The 15309-nt window shown below is 39.5% G+C and overlaps 1 protein-coding gene and 2 non-coding genes across 5 annotated transcripts in view; all 3 read left to right on the forward strand.

The window, feature by feature from the left end:
- Positions 1-15309, forward strand: part of ATG16L1 (autophagy related 16 like 1) — a 55496-nt gene that overhangs the window by 30122 nt on the left and 10065 nt on the right. The window contains exons 8-14 of one of the 3 annotated variants that reach the window (XM_089672326.1): positions 91-150; positions 6391-6435; positions 7974-8076; positions 8933-9038; positions 10784-10854; positions 11025-11096; positions 11805-11925. In XM_089672326.1, coding sequence (XP_089528452.1) covers positions 91-150; positions 6391-6435; positions 7974-8076; positions 8933-9038; positions 10784-10854; positions 11025-11096; positions 11805-11925 — 578 coding nt within the window. The remainder of the gene's footprint in view (positions 1-90; positions 151-6390; positions 6436-7973; positions 8077-8932; positions 9039-10783; positions 10855-11024; positions 11097-11804; positions 11926-15309) is intronic. The other 2 variants (XM_089672328.1, XM_089672329.1) reach the window with 2 other exon arrangements.
- Positions 8177-8449, forward strand: LOC149466497 (small Cajal body-specific RNA 6). Its single transcript, XR_016312058.1, has one exon.
- Positions 11144-11411, forward strand: LOC149466498 (small Cajal body-specific RNA 6). Its single transcript, XR_016312059.1, has one exon.

A 15309-nucleotide genomic window follows, 5' to 3' on the forward strand; every position in this document is an offset into this window, starting at 1 on the left:
AGGTTTTGTGGCCATTCATACACGAGTTGCAGGGATATATTTTAGTTTGAATCTTACTGATGATTTGGCTTATTCCTCTGCTCCCTCTAGTAAGAGACTCTCTCAGCCTGGCGTAGGAGGCCTTCTGGATTCTATCACTAATATTTTCGGGTAGGTCTGCACTTTTCCTGTATGACATCTCTATGATCTAGAGATTATTTTTATTATTATGGTGGTCTAATATAGAAGACGAAAAGGCTGATTCACTACTGTTTGTACAGCTGCATATTGAAGTAGCGATGAAGAGTAGAACAGGACTCAGTTTGTGCAGAACATTGCCTTGACTTTGTTTTTGTAGCTTTCACATTCTCCACAATTGTGTCAATTTAGTCAGTGTCTTGGTTCTTCTTTTAATGTATAATCAACTGCTGTTGCACTGTTAAAGACTAATTGTTCAAAACAGTGGCTTGGTTTAATTAAAGATATGCATATATTTTCACTGTACTGGCTGAAAATGTGTACTTTTGAGCTCAAAAACAAATTTTGTTCTGATCAGGTGAACTTTTATTTCACTGATCTCACATTCAAAAATGCCAAGGAAAATTGTGCTTTGTAGGAAGCTTAAAAATAATAAATCGGCATATTTTTCATAGGTTCAGAGTTTGCTTTTCTGTCCTGATTTATACTATGTCAGTCACCTTAAAGTGTAGCAATGTTCAAAACTTGAGCCAAAATCAAACTCCTCAGCAAATGTATTTTGTAGGGTATATATATTTTTATATAGGTTAGATCAGCTTTTTTCAACCAGGGGGCTTTTAGGTTTCTTGAGGGGTGCCTTGGCAAAATGATTAAAAATTACCCAAAAATTGTGTACAAGCCAGCAGGTGGATTAAGCCTGCTTTTTATTTACACAATATCACAGGTTTGCATTGTGCACCATCAAAATCTTCAAGCTGCCAGCGTCCTAATAATCAATTACATTATCAGTTGATAAGGAGGACATCGCTTGGCTTTTTTTCTCTTCTCCTGCCAATCTCCACCAGCATTGGGGTCACATAAGCTGACTGAGGGAGAGAAACATTGTAATATTAGCCAGTATCAGTGTACAAAGGTGTACTTGCTTTGGAAGAATAACTCATGTTGGGTGTCCTACATGTGCAGATGTTGCTGCGTTACGTCAAGCTATTAGATTAGTTTTTATATTTTAGAATAGGGTGCCTTGAGATCATACACTGGGTTAGTTTCAGAACTTCCTGTGTTGTTGTTCAAACCCTTAGTGTATCCAGTACCTAGGAGCTTTACCAGTTTGTATTGTTTTATTTAGGCTGTGTTGCTTCCTTATGCCGGCCATAGACGGGTCGAAAATCGGCCAATTTTTCAGCCGAAAAAAAAATCGGCCGATTTTCTCAATGTCGGTGGGGTAATTGGTTGGCTGTTTTTCGCACATTTTTTTTTTTTTATCGGTCATGTTTTTACGGTTGGTGATAACGTGGGCCGACCGAACGACCGTTTTTTTTTTTTTTTTGCCGAAAAATCAGCCGATGTTCGACCCGTCTATGGCCTGCATTACTCTGCTCCTAGTTTGCTACACAGTAGGTGAGATGGCACTGAATAGATACTTTTGTCTCAAGCAGGCAATTGCAGTTATAGGATAGCTTTACCTGCTGTAGTGGATTGCTAGCCTTTCTACTGAGCAGTTCATCAAAAACCAAAATTCAAATGAAGGCAAATAGTATTCTTTGGCCTTTTTCTAACTTCTATGGTTTGTAACTTTCTTCTAGCTCTTGTTTAAAGAGAATCTGTCAGGATGGAAATATGGGAGCTTCCATTGTTTTCTTGTTTCATAAGGCGCATACTGTATGACTGTCCTTTTTACTTGACTGCTAAAGGAGTCACTGACCAGGAATAAGTATTTGCATATACGTTGTCACAACATCACATCTGATGTACACATAATTTTTTAAGTAAGAAACTCAGCAAGTAGTGAAACAAGTTGAAGGATGATAGCCCTGGAGCATGCAAAGATCTACTAAACAGAATATTTAACTAGATGATGTAAGTTTGTCACTTTTTTTTTTTTTAAGGGAACATGTGGGAGGGTCTTAACTCCCAAATGGCTCCCAGTCCTTAGGACCGACACCTCCAGGTCTCTGTTTTTCACTGTGGCAAGAATAATTAAAACATGGGGGCAAATGGGGAGGACCGTTTTTGTCACAGATCTGAATTGCATCTTGCCCTCCTCTCCGTATTGTTGTCCAGTAAGGCCATCCAATGCATTTGGTGGCCAGTAAAAAGGTGCTGTGTGTGGAAATTGGACCAAAAGAGTTACCAGTAATAGCCATTTGCATGCTGGATGTTTAGGGGATTTCGGAGCACAATGAATAACATTTAAATATATGATTATGCACCTGGAATAGACTGCCTAAAAGGGGAACACCAGTAAACATCTAAATAAACAGATAACAGCTGTATATGAGAGCTGCTTTATCTGCCATATGGTTTGTGTCTCTATCAATCAAAGTCTGAGATGCACACAGCACAGCTCTCTCTCTTTCCCTGGCATATTAGGTGATCAGATTTTTCTCTGCTTTGGTTAAAGCTAAATGCTAGGCAAACAACTAAAATACAGAAGAAATACATATAAAGGAGCTGTTTCTCATCCATTGAGGGACACAAGAATTCTTAGACTGTCCTGGTATGCTGCTTCCTTCAGGAGAAATGGACACTGACAAAACAAAACTTTGTTATTGGCTGGATGTATGTAGGAGAGTGGACATATTTTCTTCAGCTCTGCTGTTCCCTGTTCATTTGGAATGTTTTCCACTATCAACAGCTGCTGGTGGATTTATGCTGGAAAAAAAATCCTGGAAGTTTTACTAGTCAGCCGACAAGTGCAGGTTTATCTAGTTTTTTACTGGTATTCCCTCTGCAACAGGTCTGACATTCTGAAACTTTCTCCAGGCATTTACAAATATTTGTAGCTTCAGGTCAGATATTATTATTATTATTATTACATCGAGTTTATATAGCGCCAAAGGATTTGCTCAGCTCTGTACAACAATGAAAACCATAGACCGCAAACCAGGTAACCACTCAGTGCAGGTATACTGTTTTTTATATGCAACAGGTCTATAGTTCACACAGGATCTTACAAGGAATGTTTTGTCATCCCACCTTGTGGTCTCTGGCTTTACCAACATGGTTGTTGAAGCCCTAGTTTTTTTAATTCAGTTTGAGATATTTTGAGTCAGAGACATCTCTGAATGTGTTTCCTACAATGCTAACAATTAGACTGTATGGGATGTAGCCTTCCTATCACTGGACATGGAAGGTATACTTGGCGAGAGACAATAAACAAACAGAAGGTGCTGCCATCTAAGTGTATCAATTTAATTAAAAACAAGTAAAGGGAAGGAATAAAATACACTCAAAAGGATGAGAGTAAGTGAGCATATCATCAGTTCTTATTCACTGGCAAGCCTCGGTGGACAGCGGGTGGATGGATGGATAACATGTATCCTTAAAACAGCTCTGCAGGATAAGTGGAATAAAGCTGTCAGAATGCAGATTAAGTCCATATGACAGGCTGTGTCTTCCTCCAGCAGCAAATATAGCCACACTGGAACGCAAGCCAGCGCTAAGACCAGAATCAGAGGTGATGTCTGGACGTAATGACGTCAAAGCCTGATGGGTGGTAACATGTTTTGGAGCCCACAATTGCTCCTTTTTCAAACTCATGGTTTGATCAGTTAGCCAGCTTAAGCATGTATTGCAATATATGTGAGCTAAATATCCCTGTTCTTTATTGCAAAGTCTGCTGGAAAGGGTATATACCAGCGTGCAGAGGGTCCTTCAGATTTTCTAGTGCTAATATGTGGTTACACCCCTTTAGCACCTGATAGATAAATACATGTAGTAGCTATTGGGATTTAAGCACAGGTATATCTTGTTTGTCATACAAAATGTATGGATGCAAATCGCACTGCAAAGAAGCACATGTGATTTGAACAGGAATGTGGTGTGATTCCTGTCCAAATAGCATGCGGTTTCCCTGCTGCTCCTGTGTAAACCCAGGCTTGTCATAGCCTGAGTTCACACAGGAGCGATGTGAGAAACCTCCCTACATTGATCCCATGCTGTCACACAAGGAAAAGCTGATTCACAGGTCTGGGGATTTGAAATCCCAGAGCCTCTCCTCTCTTCTCACCCCTCCCTTCTCTCCCCTCCCTTCTCTCCTCCTTTCCCTTCTCCCTCCTCCTTTCCCTTCTCCCTCCTCCTTTCCCTTCTCTCCCCTCCCTTCTCTCCTCCTTTCCCTTCTCCCTCCTCCTTTCCCTTCTCCCTCCTCCTTTCCCTTCTCCCTCCTCCTTTCCCTTCTCCCTCCTCCTTTCCCTTCTCCCTCCTCCTTTCCCTTCTCCCTCCTCCTTTCCCTTCTCCCTCCTCCTTTCCCTTCTCCCTCCTCCTTTCCCTTCTCCCTCCTCCCCTCCCTTCTCCCTCCTCCCCTCCCTTCCCCTTGCTGACCAATCCGAAATCATCTAGCCTGTACTGTAATCCCTGCAAGGAGAGGCGAGAGAGCCAATTCACAGATCTGGGGATTTTAAATCTCCACAACTTCCTCTCCTCTCCTTGCAGGGATGATAGTATGAGTTAGATGGCTTCTGAATGGTCCGCACCATGACTGCAAGGAGAGGAGAGAAAGCCGCAGGGATTTCAAATCCCTACACCTGTGAAGGATCATAATTAATGTTTCTGTGTACTGATGTATGGATAGTGGCTTTGTCATTCTTCAAGAAAGCACTGTGCATAGCGCAAAATATTATGCTTATGATTAAGCACGCGATTGTGTGAAACGCGTTAACAGGTCCTGTATTCATGTCCTGGTGTTTTGTGTGACCTATGGATCAATTAATATACACTATGTTCATCTATCCTCTGGTGTGCGGCTGACCCTTCTTCCTGTTGCATCATGTGTGGTGATGAGCCAGAGCCTGCACCTGTTATGGATTGATCTGGATTTTTTGCCTGAACGGTATACCTCTGTTCTTTGGATAGCACAAAACATGGCGAAATACAACTTGTTCCCGCTGACTATTTTTAAAAAAGGAAGAATAATATTTTTCATCTCGGTTTGCAGCCTTCCTGTTGCTCTTACAACTATTAGCCTTTGTTGCTATGTTGCCACTGGTTGCTTTTGGATGTCCTGTTAGTATAGGAATTCTAAGAATTATTGTTTCTCTCAATGAATCAGGAAGAAAATAGGATTTTAAACTCACTGTAAAATCCTTTTCTTGGAGTCTTCTGAAGGACACGGGCTACTCCTCTGTGTTTATTTTTATGTTCTCAGTACTACTTTGTTACAAATTTTAGGCTTAATAATCCTTTGCTTGACAAATAGATTTTTTGTTGTTGCCAGTTTCTGTTTCTCCTTTAGGCAGCAGTATAACCTCACAGTCTGAGAATTCCTGTCCCTCAGTAGACTCCAAGAAAAGGATTCTACAGTTAATACAATAATCCTGATTTTCCTGCAATATAATTAGTTATACAATGCTGCCATACAGCACAACCCCTTTTTTCCCCTGATGAACACTTGCTTTTCTCCCCCACACCCCCAACTTTTGATTGGGCAGTGAATGAGAAGCCACAGACCCAAGAACTTAGCCATCTGTCACTTGGCTCTCTCCTTGCCTGCATATTAATTGATTGGATCCTTGTTTCTAGTCTGAGCTCTGCTGTACAGGAAGTAACTGAGGCTCATGCCAGTTCAAATTCAGGTATCTACGCTGCTTGAGTTAAACATTAATTTAATGATGTATTAATGAATACAGAGCTGCAATATTTTTTTCTTTTAAAGCTGCCTGGTGTTCAGCTTTAAGTAACAGCTACAGGTACTGTCTGTCTCCAAGCCCATGACTGTCCAGCCCATGGCAGTGAAAGTAGAAGCAGAAGGCTGATGAGCATATCTCTTTGTCATTCTACTTTTCTCCTGTCAGCATGTTCCTTGTTGGTATTTGAGTACTGTAGCGCAACCGATTGGCTCTTTGTGCTGCTTCTCCATCTCCTAGTCTAAGCTCTGCTTGACAGGGACTGCAGGAGGCTGATACTAAGCCAAATTCAGGTACTTGCACTACTTGCATTTGAAAATACATTTAATGATGTATTAATTAATACAAAGCTGCATTTATTTGTATCTTTTATATCTGCCTGGACTTTAGCTTTAAGGATCAGGAGCCGTTTTGGCGGTAAGGACCTTCGACTGGGTTCCTTTAAAATCCACATGACACATATTTGAATGGCTTAAGGTTGTCAGATATTGAGTTCCATTCTTTGTGCCCAAAGAGTTAATTTCTATCTTCTGTTTCCTGCTTCCCTCCCTGCCCTTCCTGTGTCTGGCTGACCTCTGAACTCTCCCTACAGCCTGTCTGAGTCTCCCCTCTTGGGTCATCATTCTGACACTGCCAGGTGAATCTTGCTCTCCTCACTCTTCTATCATTCTGATTCCTGTAGTGTGTAGGGATGACGGTTGTGTTCCTCAATTTTTTCCCTTTTCCTTTGCATATATAATTGATTTACCACTCTGTTTTTATACTGAATTAAAGAAAAACTCCACCGAAGGGCTGTGGGTAAATGGGGTTGGTTAAAAGAGTAGAAAAATATTGCTTCTCCACTTTACCCTCCACATATAAAAGTTTGGTGACACTACTATGGCCAGCTTTGTGTCAGAATTGGGATTTAGATGTGTGGAATGTAGTATCAAAATTTGCACTTGGACTGTATGGTCTGTTATTAATATTCTTTCCCCATACCCAATATTCCTGGCTGGAGTTTTTCATTAAACCAACACCATTCATTTCACTTCCTTAAACTTTTTTTTTTTTCATGTTTGCATATAAAGCAGCAATAAAATTTAAAGTTTCGTTCACACAGGCATTCTACGGCATATATACCCATGTGAGAGCCATGTTCGCCCACATGGGGATGCACAGGCAGTTCTATTCATGTTAAATAGACTGCAGCATCTGCATGGACCCAGCTGCTGCTCCCATTTTTGTAGCACAGTCCTTGAATGCAGCCTGTGTGTTTTGGGCTGTGCACCTGCATAGCTGTCAAAATGTGAGAAGTCGCTGTGTCCATGTAGTTGCTGCATCCCAATTGGCATGAATGGGACTGCTTACACGGGGATACACAGAACACCTGTGTAGGAAGACACAGGCCTCGTGTGGGTGTACACGGTAGTATGCCCCTGTGAATGAGGGCTAAAACAAAATGTTGAAGAGAATTTCCATTTATAAACTCCCTGCTACTTGATAATATTAAGTAGTCCAAGCTTTTCCTCTGTGTCAGAGGTGCATTGGTAGTTACTCAAATTGTTTTAAAAATCAATCACTACCTATTGTACTTGCCTGTGGACCTTAGTCTTGCTTTTTGTTATGTAATTAAATGTATAAGTTTGCATCCCTGATTTAGATGTGGATGTTTTGACTGAATAAGCTGCTTCTATGAATTGTCTAAGAATATTGCTGTTTTTTTAAAGACAACATCTAATATTGTAGCAAACTCATCTGAGTCATGGATGAATATGCCAGTAGGAATAGTGGTCTGTTTTGTTCCAAATATCATATTTAGTATATGTACAGCTAAAGCTAGAATTATTCTTAGACCTAGTGAGAGAAATCATATTAAAATTATGTCATTGACTGCTTGGCTTTTTGCTATTCTTTTGTAAGTTCTTGAAAATTATTTATTTTATAAACTTGAAAGTAGCCTTGCCTGAGGTATATAAAGTACACAGTTTAAGTTATTCCAAGGGCATGATTATTTCATATGTTTTTAGCTTATTTTTCTGTATTCTGATCACCTATTGTTATTTGCACTGTAAGGAAAGAAAGAAGTAGGCTGGGCCTTATTTAATATTCGGGAGGAATTTACCACCTTTTCTTGTTGGGATAAAAGGGAGTGTGTACAGTATACCATTCTTTACATATGCTAATCTTTTTCAGGAGAAGGTCTATACCCTCCTTTCCATCATCCCAAGACTGTGCAGATGCTCAGGCTGGTGGTAATCGGGAAGTACGAGTTCCAGTTTCTGCTCTCCACTCTTTTGTAAGTAGTCACAGCTGCTTGTCTACATTTCATATGTTTTTGGCTTGCAATGTATTTGAACATCTTGGTCATTATTTTGATTTGCCGTGAAAAGTGACTGGGTCAGTGATGATTTGTAAAAGGTCTGATGGCACTCTGTTTCTCTCACAGCCCATTCAGCTCCCAGCAGGCTCTGTTTTTATCCCATAACACACCAGTTGTGTAGTATATGGTATTGGAGACTGCTGACATAATTGGATACTTTTCATGCTGTGTTACCTGCAGTATAAGGTAATGCAGCTGAAGCCGTTATCCCACATACATTTTTAAGGAGACTGGGGAATGCGGGTGGAATCTTTTGCAGTGCGTGATCACAAGTTTTCAATCTGAGACCTCTGTGTTGTTTTTTTTTTTCACTTTGTTGTAATAACAATATAGGGTTCAATGCGTATAAAACACCATGCCACTGTAAAAGATATTTTGATAACAATAACTTATGCTTATGTAAAAGTGACAGGGCTTATTGGAAGTTTGATATAAATTTTTGCAGTATAATATTCTTCTGCACCAAGCTAACCTGTAGCCCAAGAGTACCCCACAATGCAATTAACCTTTCCTCCAATGAAAAAAACAAATAATGTAAGATCAGAGACCGCACTCAGCTACACATAATGTTAGTGTGAAACATCCCAGGTCCATCAAAGTATGAGAACTTAGGAAGTTTTGTTTTTGTACTTCCCTTGATATGTTTTTGTGTAACTTTTGTTTTGTGTTTAGTGACTATGTATTTACTATGTTCTGGAAAACTTTTAAATGCTCTCTAGTCATGGGTTATTATTAAAGTCACCTAAACATTTTTCTAAATGACTTGACAAAGGATGCCCATGATGGAGAAGTTAATGCTGTCCGGTTTAGCCCAGGCTCACGATTATTGGCAACAGGAGGAATGGACAGGCGGGTGAAACTGTGGGAGGTTATTGGAGGTAAGTTCACACTTATCCAGTTAGCATGTAAGGAATTCATTTACTGTTGTAGAAACCTTTTCTATGAAGCTTCTAAAACTGGCTGGGAAGATTTTGAAGATGCCTTCAAGGTTTCTGAAAGGTTTAAACAATCTCTTCCATACCAAAACCTTCTTATAATAACTGCCTTATGAACAAATTACTGAATAGGCTAATTTATTTGAAAATGTTGGCAACTGTATTTAAATCTGTTTGCTAACAAAATCCCTGGAGTCTAGAGGTGTCTCACCGGCCACCTGTGCTAGGTAGGTGAGCATTTATTCAGGTAAAGTGTTGTGGTTAATTTGTTATGCTTCTTGATCAGCTTTGCATTCACCTCTTTTTCTTTGCATATTAAAAACAATTCCAGCCCACTTTGGCTCTGAAAAGGGTGTCTCTGAAGAGGGTGTTTGCAATATCTCCAGGAAAGAAACAGTCATCTACAACAAAGCTAGTTCAAATCCTTGTACTATAGTGGGTGTGGTGGTTAAGAAGAGAGTGCTTCACTTTAAAAGGCATACATAACACTTGAGCCCAAGATGACTTCCAGCTAGGGATGCCTGTGGCCTGGTGATAAATGCCTTTGTTATGCGTTGTAGCCTTCTTTTCCTTATGTTTATCATGAAGCACACTAATTAAGGTCTTACCATTGTTTTTTGATTCTTCAGTGTAGGTGAGTTAGGGGGTGAGGTTTATTTCCCTATGAGGTGGCTGAGTCCATCCATTAGGTGTGCTGTCACAGACATAAAAGGGAAAATAATAAAAACAAAAAATATCTTGTGCTGTCCTTTTAAGAAATCCATAAACCAAATATGTATCATACAAATTACAATAAATGTGCAGAAAAAGTGACCAGTGTAAAATTCTTAGTAAACTAAGTTTAAAATGCAGCCAGTGTCACTCTCATCCACAACCATAGATAACACTCCTCTTACAAGAGATTCAGACCCCTATCAAGGATAGCTTCCTCCACCAGTGACCTCCACAACATCTGATTATACAATAGCATATTGCTATGCAAAAGTTATTTTTGTTGCACATTTATTATGAATTGCATGATATATATATATATATATATATATATATATATATATATATATATATATATATATATATATATATATATATAATATTTTGGTTTATTGATTTCTTAAAGTGATAGTGCAAAACATTTTCTGTATGTATTATTTATTATCTGTTTTATTGATATTTTGTCGATGGTGCTATCTGTTTTCACATATTAAATTTGTATTTTTCGCTGAGTGGAGAGTTAACACAAGTTTATAGTTGGTGTCTTTTAATAGTCAAATAAAATTTTAGTTTTTCTTGTTCTATTGAATTTTATCCTTTTTTGAAGATAAGTGTAAGTAGTTTTTAGTGGTCTGTGATGAATAGTAAAAGGTCTGATCGCACTTCTGTCACCCTGCAGTCAATACGCTCCCAGCAGCCCCTGCTTACTTATCAGGCTCAAGTTATGCCTCGGCTTTGTTTCCAGGAAATGCTGACACTTTTGGATAACTTGCTTTATGTGTTTCTGAGATTTGCGATGCATAACAGCAAGAGCTTTCCAACATGTATGTGAAATGTGGAGTCTGGCGAACAGGAAGTGGACAGTTTGCATTGCATGATCTCTACTTTTTATTCTGAGACCTCAAGTTTGTCTTGTATTATGTCTTTACCTTGTGACAAAAATAGTCCATTAAAGCTGAAATTCTTTGTCATTACAGATAAATGTGAGTCAAAGGGTTCGCTAACAGGGAGCAACGCTGGAATTACCAGCATAGAATTTGATAGTGCTGTAAGTAACCCTATTGCAGTTTGCTTCTGCATTTATTTGTCTTCACGTTAGACACTGTACACTTTTTTTTTTTTTTTTTTTACAATTTTAGTTAAAGTTAAATCTAGAAAGAAATCAAAACCATGGGGTGCCTAATACATATCACTATAATTATTTTATTTGTTTTTTAGGGCTCTTACTTATTGGCTGCATCCAATGATTTTGCCAGCAGAATTTGGACTGTAGATGATTACCGGCTTCGGGTAAGTTTTACTATTTGTTAGATGTTAAATTGTTTTAAACTATATGAAGTCTGTGATGACTAGTAAAAGGTCTGATAGCACTGTATGTTTTCAGTATACATCCGACTCCCAGCAGTATTTCTGTTTTCCTGTCCTGCTGTAGATGTGCACGGACTGGTAATTAAATCTGCTGACAACTAGGATAACCCAGACATTCACTGCTCCTTTAGTACTGGAAGCTGTGCTAATGAGGGGGATCCAACACTAACATATTCCATGGGGTCTGATGTGTAAAATAGAAAATTCAGTGCATGAAATCTTGAAGAGACTGAGACTTCTTGCTTGAAAAGCTTATACATTTCATTTTTTCAAGGTTTTGCAGTTAAATACATTCCAAAGTTGAAGCGAACCTGTAGTTTGCAATGCAGACTTTAATGCTGGTCCTTGATTTTGCTTATATTTTACCTCCTTTTGCTCCCCAACACTTTTTTGGCAAGTGAATAGAAGTTCCCTTATGTAAGATACCAGCTTCAACCTGAAGCTTTCACAGGGCCAGTGACTCTTAAATGGGTACTATGTGGCATCACTGGATGCTTGAGTGAGATGTGCTCATTCCTTTGGTCACCTAAGGCTCATCTGAGTAAATTCTAATACAAGTGCTTTAGACTTGTGTATAGCTTATAACCTTTGAAAGGTATATCCTAACCTGTATTTACCTGATTCCTTTAGCACACCCTAACTGGACACAGCGGGAAGGTTTTGTCTGCCAAATTCTTACTAGACAATGCTCGAATTGTTTCTGGTAGCCATGATCGGACATTAAAACTTTGGGACCTGCGCAATAAAGTGTGTAAGTGATTTGTTTTTATAATGTTTTTAAGTGTACTGAAAAATGTGGGGTTCCCTCGTGAACATTTTTATTGCAAAGTCGGTTTGGGTTATATCTGTTCTCCAAAGTGTCTTTTTTTATTCTTTAAGGGACACTAGAATGATGTAAAGTCATATCTCCGGTTTTAGTTAGTGTCCCAGGAGTGAATGCTTTTTTTTTTTTTCTCAGCTCTGCTAAGATAAACTCTGCTTTTATTTTTACCGCTAGATCAAAGTTTGTAGGGCTTGCCTGTAATGTGACCATTGTGGTCTGGGATCTGCTTGTTGTGTTCCCCAGACACCCAGTGTACTGGTTTATTAACCAAAAGGCACTCTACAGGTTCAGGGACACTGCTTTGTTCCTATCCCTGAAGATTCCCTTGAAGGTATACCCATGAATGGGGTGCAGTTATACTCGAATGTTGCATTCGGGAATGGACTCTGCTTGTGACCAGGTTGGTTAGCTGCCGGGCACTCTTCAGTTTCACAGCAATGGTGTATCCTTGGGTATAACTCAGATTCTTGGGTTGATTGAGCACTAAGATGTGCATGTTAGAATTTCCAGGTCTCTATGTCCTGTGTCAGTTTGCTGCAGACTGTTTTTCAATTAGAGCAGTGGTACCTCTTTTAAGCGGTATTAAACCCAAAACCAAAAATGGAATATATTGCAGTTTACCAATCATTAGATGTGGTTACTGCCTTAGTTTTCTTTTTCTTAGGCTTCCCCCTTTGTTTTCACCTAGTAATCTGGCCAGTAACACATGTCCTGTATTGGAGTGCCTCCATTCTCGATGAAGGAGCAACACAGACACCTTTGGACAGCAGCATTGTCAGTCAGGGGGGAGGGGAGTTTTAGATGTAGTAGCAGATATAGATACACTAACAAACTGAAGCCAAACTCAGCTCACACGCTGATCATTGTAAGCACCCCTGTCCATAGTAAATGGTCTCAACCCTCTAACTGCTACATCTGAAGGACAACTTGTTCTGTTGGAAAATATCAGATCTTGCAGAATCACTAGGTGGAAATAAAGGGAATAAAACCTAAAAAAAGAAAACTAATGCAGTTATCACATCCAAGAATTCGCAAGTTGCAATAAAATAAATGTTTGCTTCTTGGTTCAATACTGTTTTCAGTGTAATCCAGTCTTGAATTTCCCTAGGATGCACATGCCTTTGTAACTGGTGTCTATGCTATAAGCTCTGCATTTTGGTACTTTCAATTAATTGTAGAGTTTAATCAAGTTACCTAGTTTCTAGTGTTCCTGTGGCAGAGATATATTGGAAAGTGATATCTACATTATTAGCTCTGCATAGACACTTTCCAGTCCTATGAGTATTGGTCAGTTAGCGCAATGGTAATGCCTTTAGTGTATCCCAGTCTTATATTTTTACCTAAAAACGTGACCTCTGGAAATAACACATTTTTCTTGGTATGCTACCTTCTAAACACCGCTTTCCTCATTATGCTATGTCCATTAGCCATAAGAATGCTGTCATGCTGGTAACAGAGGCACATGTTTGTGTGGGGGCTGGAGGGCTTAAACAATTTATTATTTTTTATTTGACACTTAAAACTTTTATTTCTCAATACTTTGCTACCATATAGGAGACCATAGCCCCCTATGCAATAGCATATAACCTGTGACAGATTGTCTTTATTAATAATTAGACTTTTGTCTTCTGAACGTCACAGGTCAAGCTGCAATATCTGTTTTCCCAACCAGCACACCTGGAGAATGGCTGCTCTAATCCAGGAAGTGATGTAATACACATTGCTTCTCTGTTCGTTCAAGGGAGGAGAGGATCAGTAAATGGTTGTTTGAGCTCCCCTCGCCCTACCCAACACCACCCCCAGTGGCGGTCCCAGACCTGCATGTGGTGCAGCAGAGCCCAGGAAAATGGAGGAGGGGGTCAGTTACGATATCTTTACAGCAACCCAAATCACTTCCAGGAGAAAGTCAACAGTTGGCTTGTACAGCACATACATGGCAGTACATTCAGGGCAGCTGCAGATGCCAGGACTGTGTGTAAGAGCTGCTGTTGTCATCGAAGTAATCCTTACATTGGTGGCAGGGACAGGGTTAAGATGGTTTTTCCAACTCTGCTCTCAATCTTAGAGTTTTCCAGCTGTTTATGCAAGTGAATGAAGCACTTCAAAAAATAGATGGCAAACTCAGCAATGGCATGCATACCATTAGCATGCATTAAAAAAGGTAATTATTCAAGAGATAAAACTTTAATTCTACACCTTTATAAAACTCCTGCCACATCTTCAATATGGGGTTCAGTTATGGTCACTGATCTTCAGGGAGAGAGTGCCTGAACTGGAAAGTGTCCAGAGAAAGGTAACAAAACACATAAGAGGGCTACAGAACCTTATTTATGAGGCACAACTACAAACATTAAAGTGGAACTTTAGGTAAAATAATAAAAATGAACGAACAGGCAGGAATTTTAATGCAGATGAGAGGTGCTTTGTCTCTTCTGCATTGAACTTACCTGCCTGTCCGCCCTGTACAGTGAGCCACGCATGCGCAGCTCACTGTACAAATTCTGCAATGCCGAATCTGACTGTGCGGGAGTGACAACATTCCCACCTGGCCAATGACAGCGGCCAGAGATCGAGACCCAGAAGCCGGCCGCTTAAAGATTTCAGTGGCTGAGTGGGGACTAGAGGGACTCCACATTACTGGAACTGATGCGAGTATAGTTCTGCTTTAAACGTAATCTCTGTAGAGAAGAGATGCTTAAAAGTGGATACGTTCGCAATGTACAAATCTTTGACTGGTGACTCTAGCATTGGAAGGAAACTATTTAACCTAAGGTCTCACGTGACCACACAATGAAGTTGAAAAAGAAGCGGTTCAAGATTAAAATGTACAAGGTATTCTTTACTGTTAGAGTGGTAAGGATGTGGCACTCCCTTCCACAGCTGGTGGTGTCAGCAGGAAGTATAGACCAATTCAAAAAACTTTTAAATATGTTTCTTAGTGAACGCAATGTACAGGGATATGGAAAATGATAGTGATATAAACACGCACGCACATTCAAGTTGAATTGGATAGACTAGTGTCTTTGGTCAACCTTACTGACTAATGTAACAAATGTAACTAAAACCTCTCAATACCCTGTGCTTAGGAAGCCATAAATAAAATAATACTAATACTGTGCAATCTGTTTAAGATTGCTGCCACCGAAAAATATAAAAAATAAATGTAAAAGAAGGAGAGAATATAACCAATTTGTGTGTACTCTCTGGTAGCGCAACCAAACGGAACATATCATAAATGTAAAAGTACATAAAACACCCAAAACAAAAGTCCATAATGGTGAAGTCCATATGAAATTCATATAAAGTTCATAG

This window comes from Staurois parvus, unplaced genomic scaffold, assembly GCF_062004578.1.
Source record: "Staurois parvus isolate SC_StPar_1 unplaced genomic scaffold, SC_StPar_1.0 ptg000126l, whole genome shotgun sequence".
Lineage (NCBI taxonomy): Eukaryota > Metazoa > Chordata > Amphibia > Anura > Ranidae > Staurois > Staurois parvus.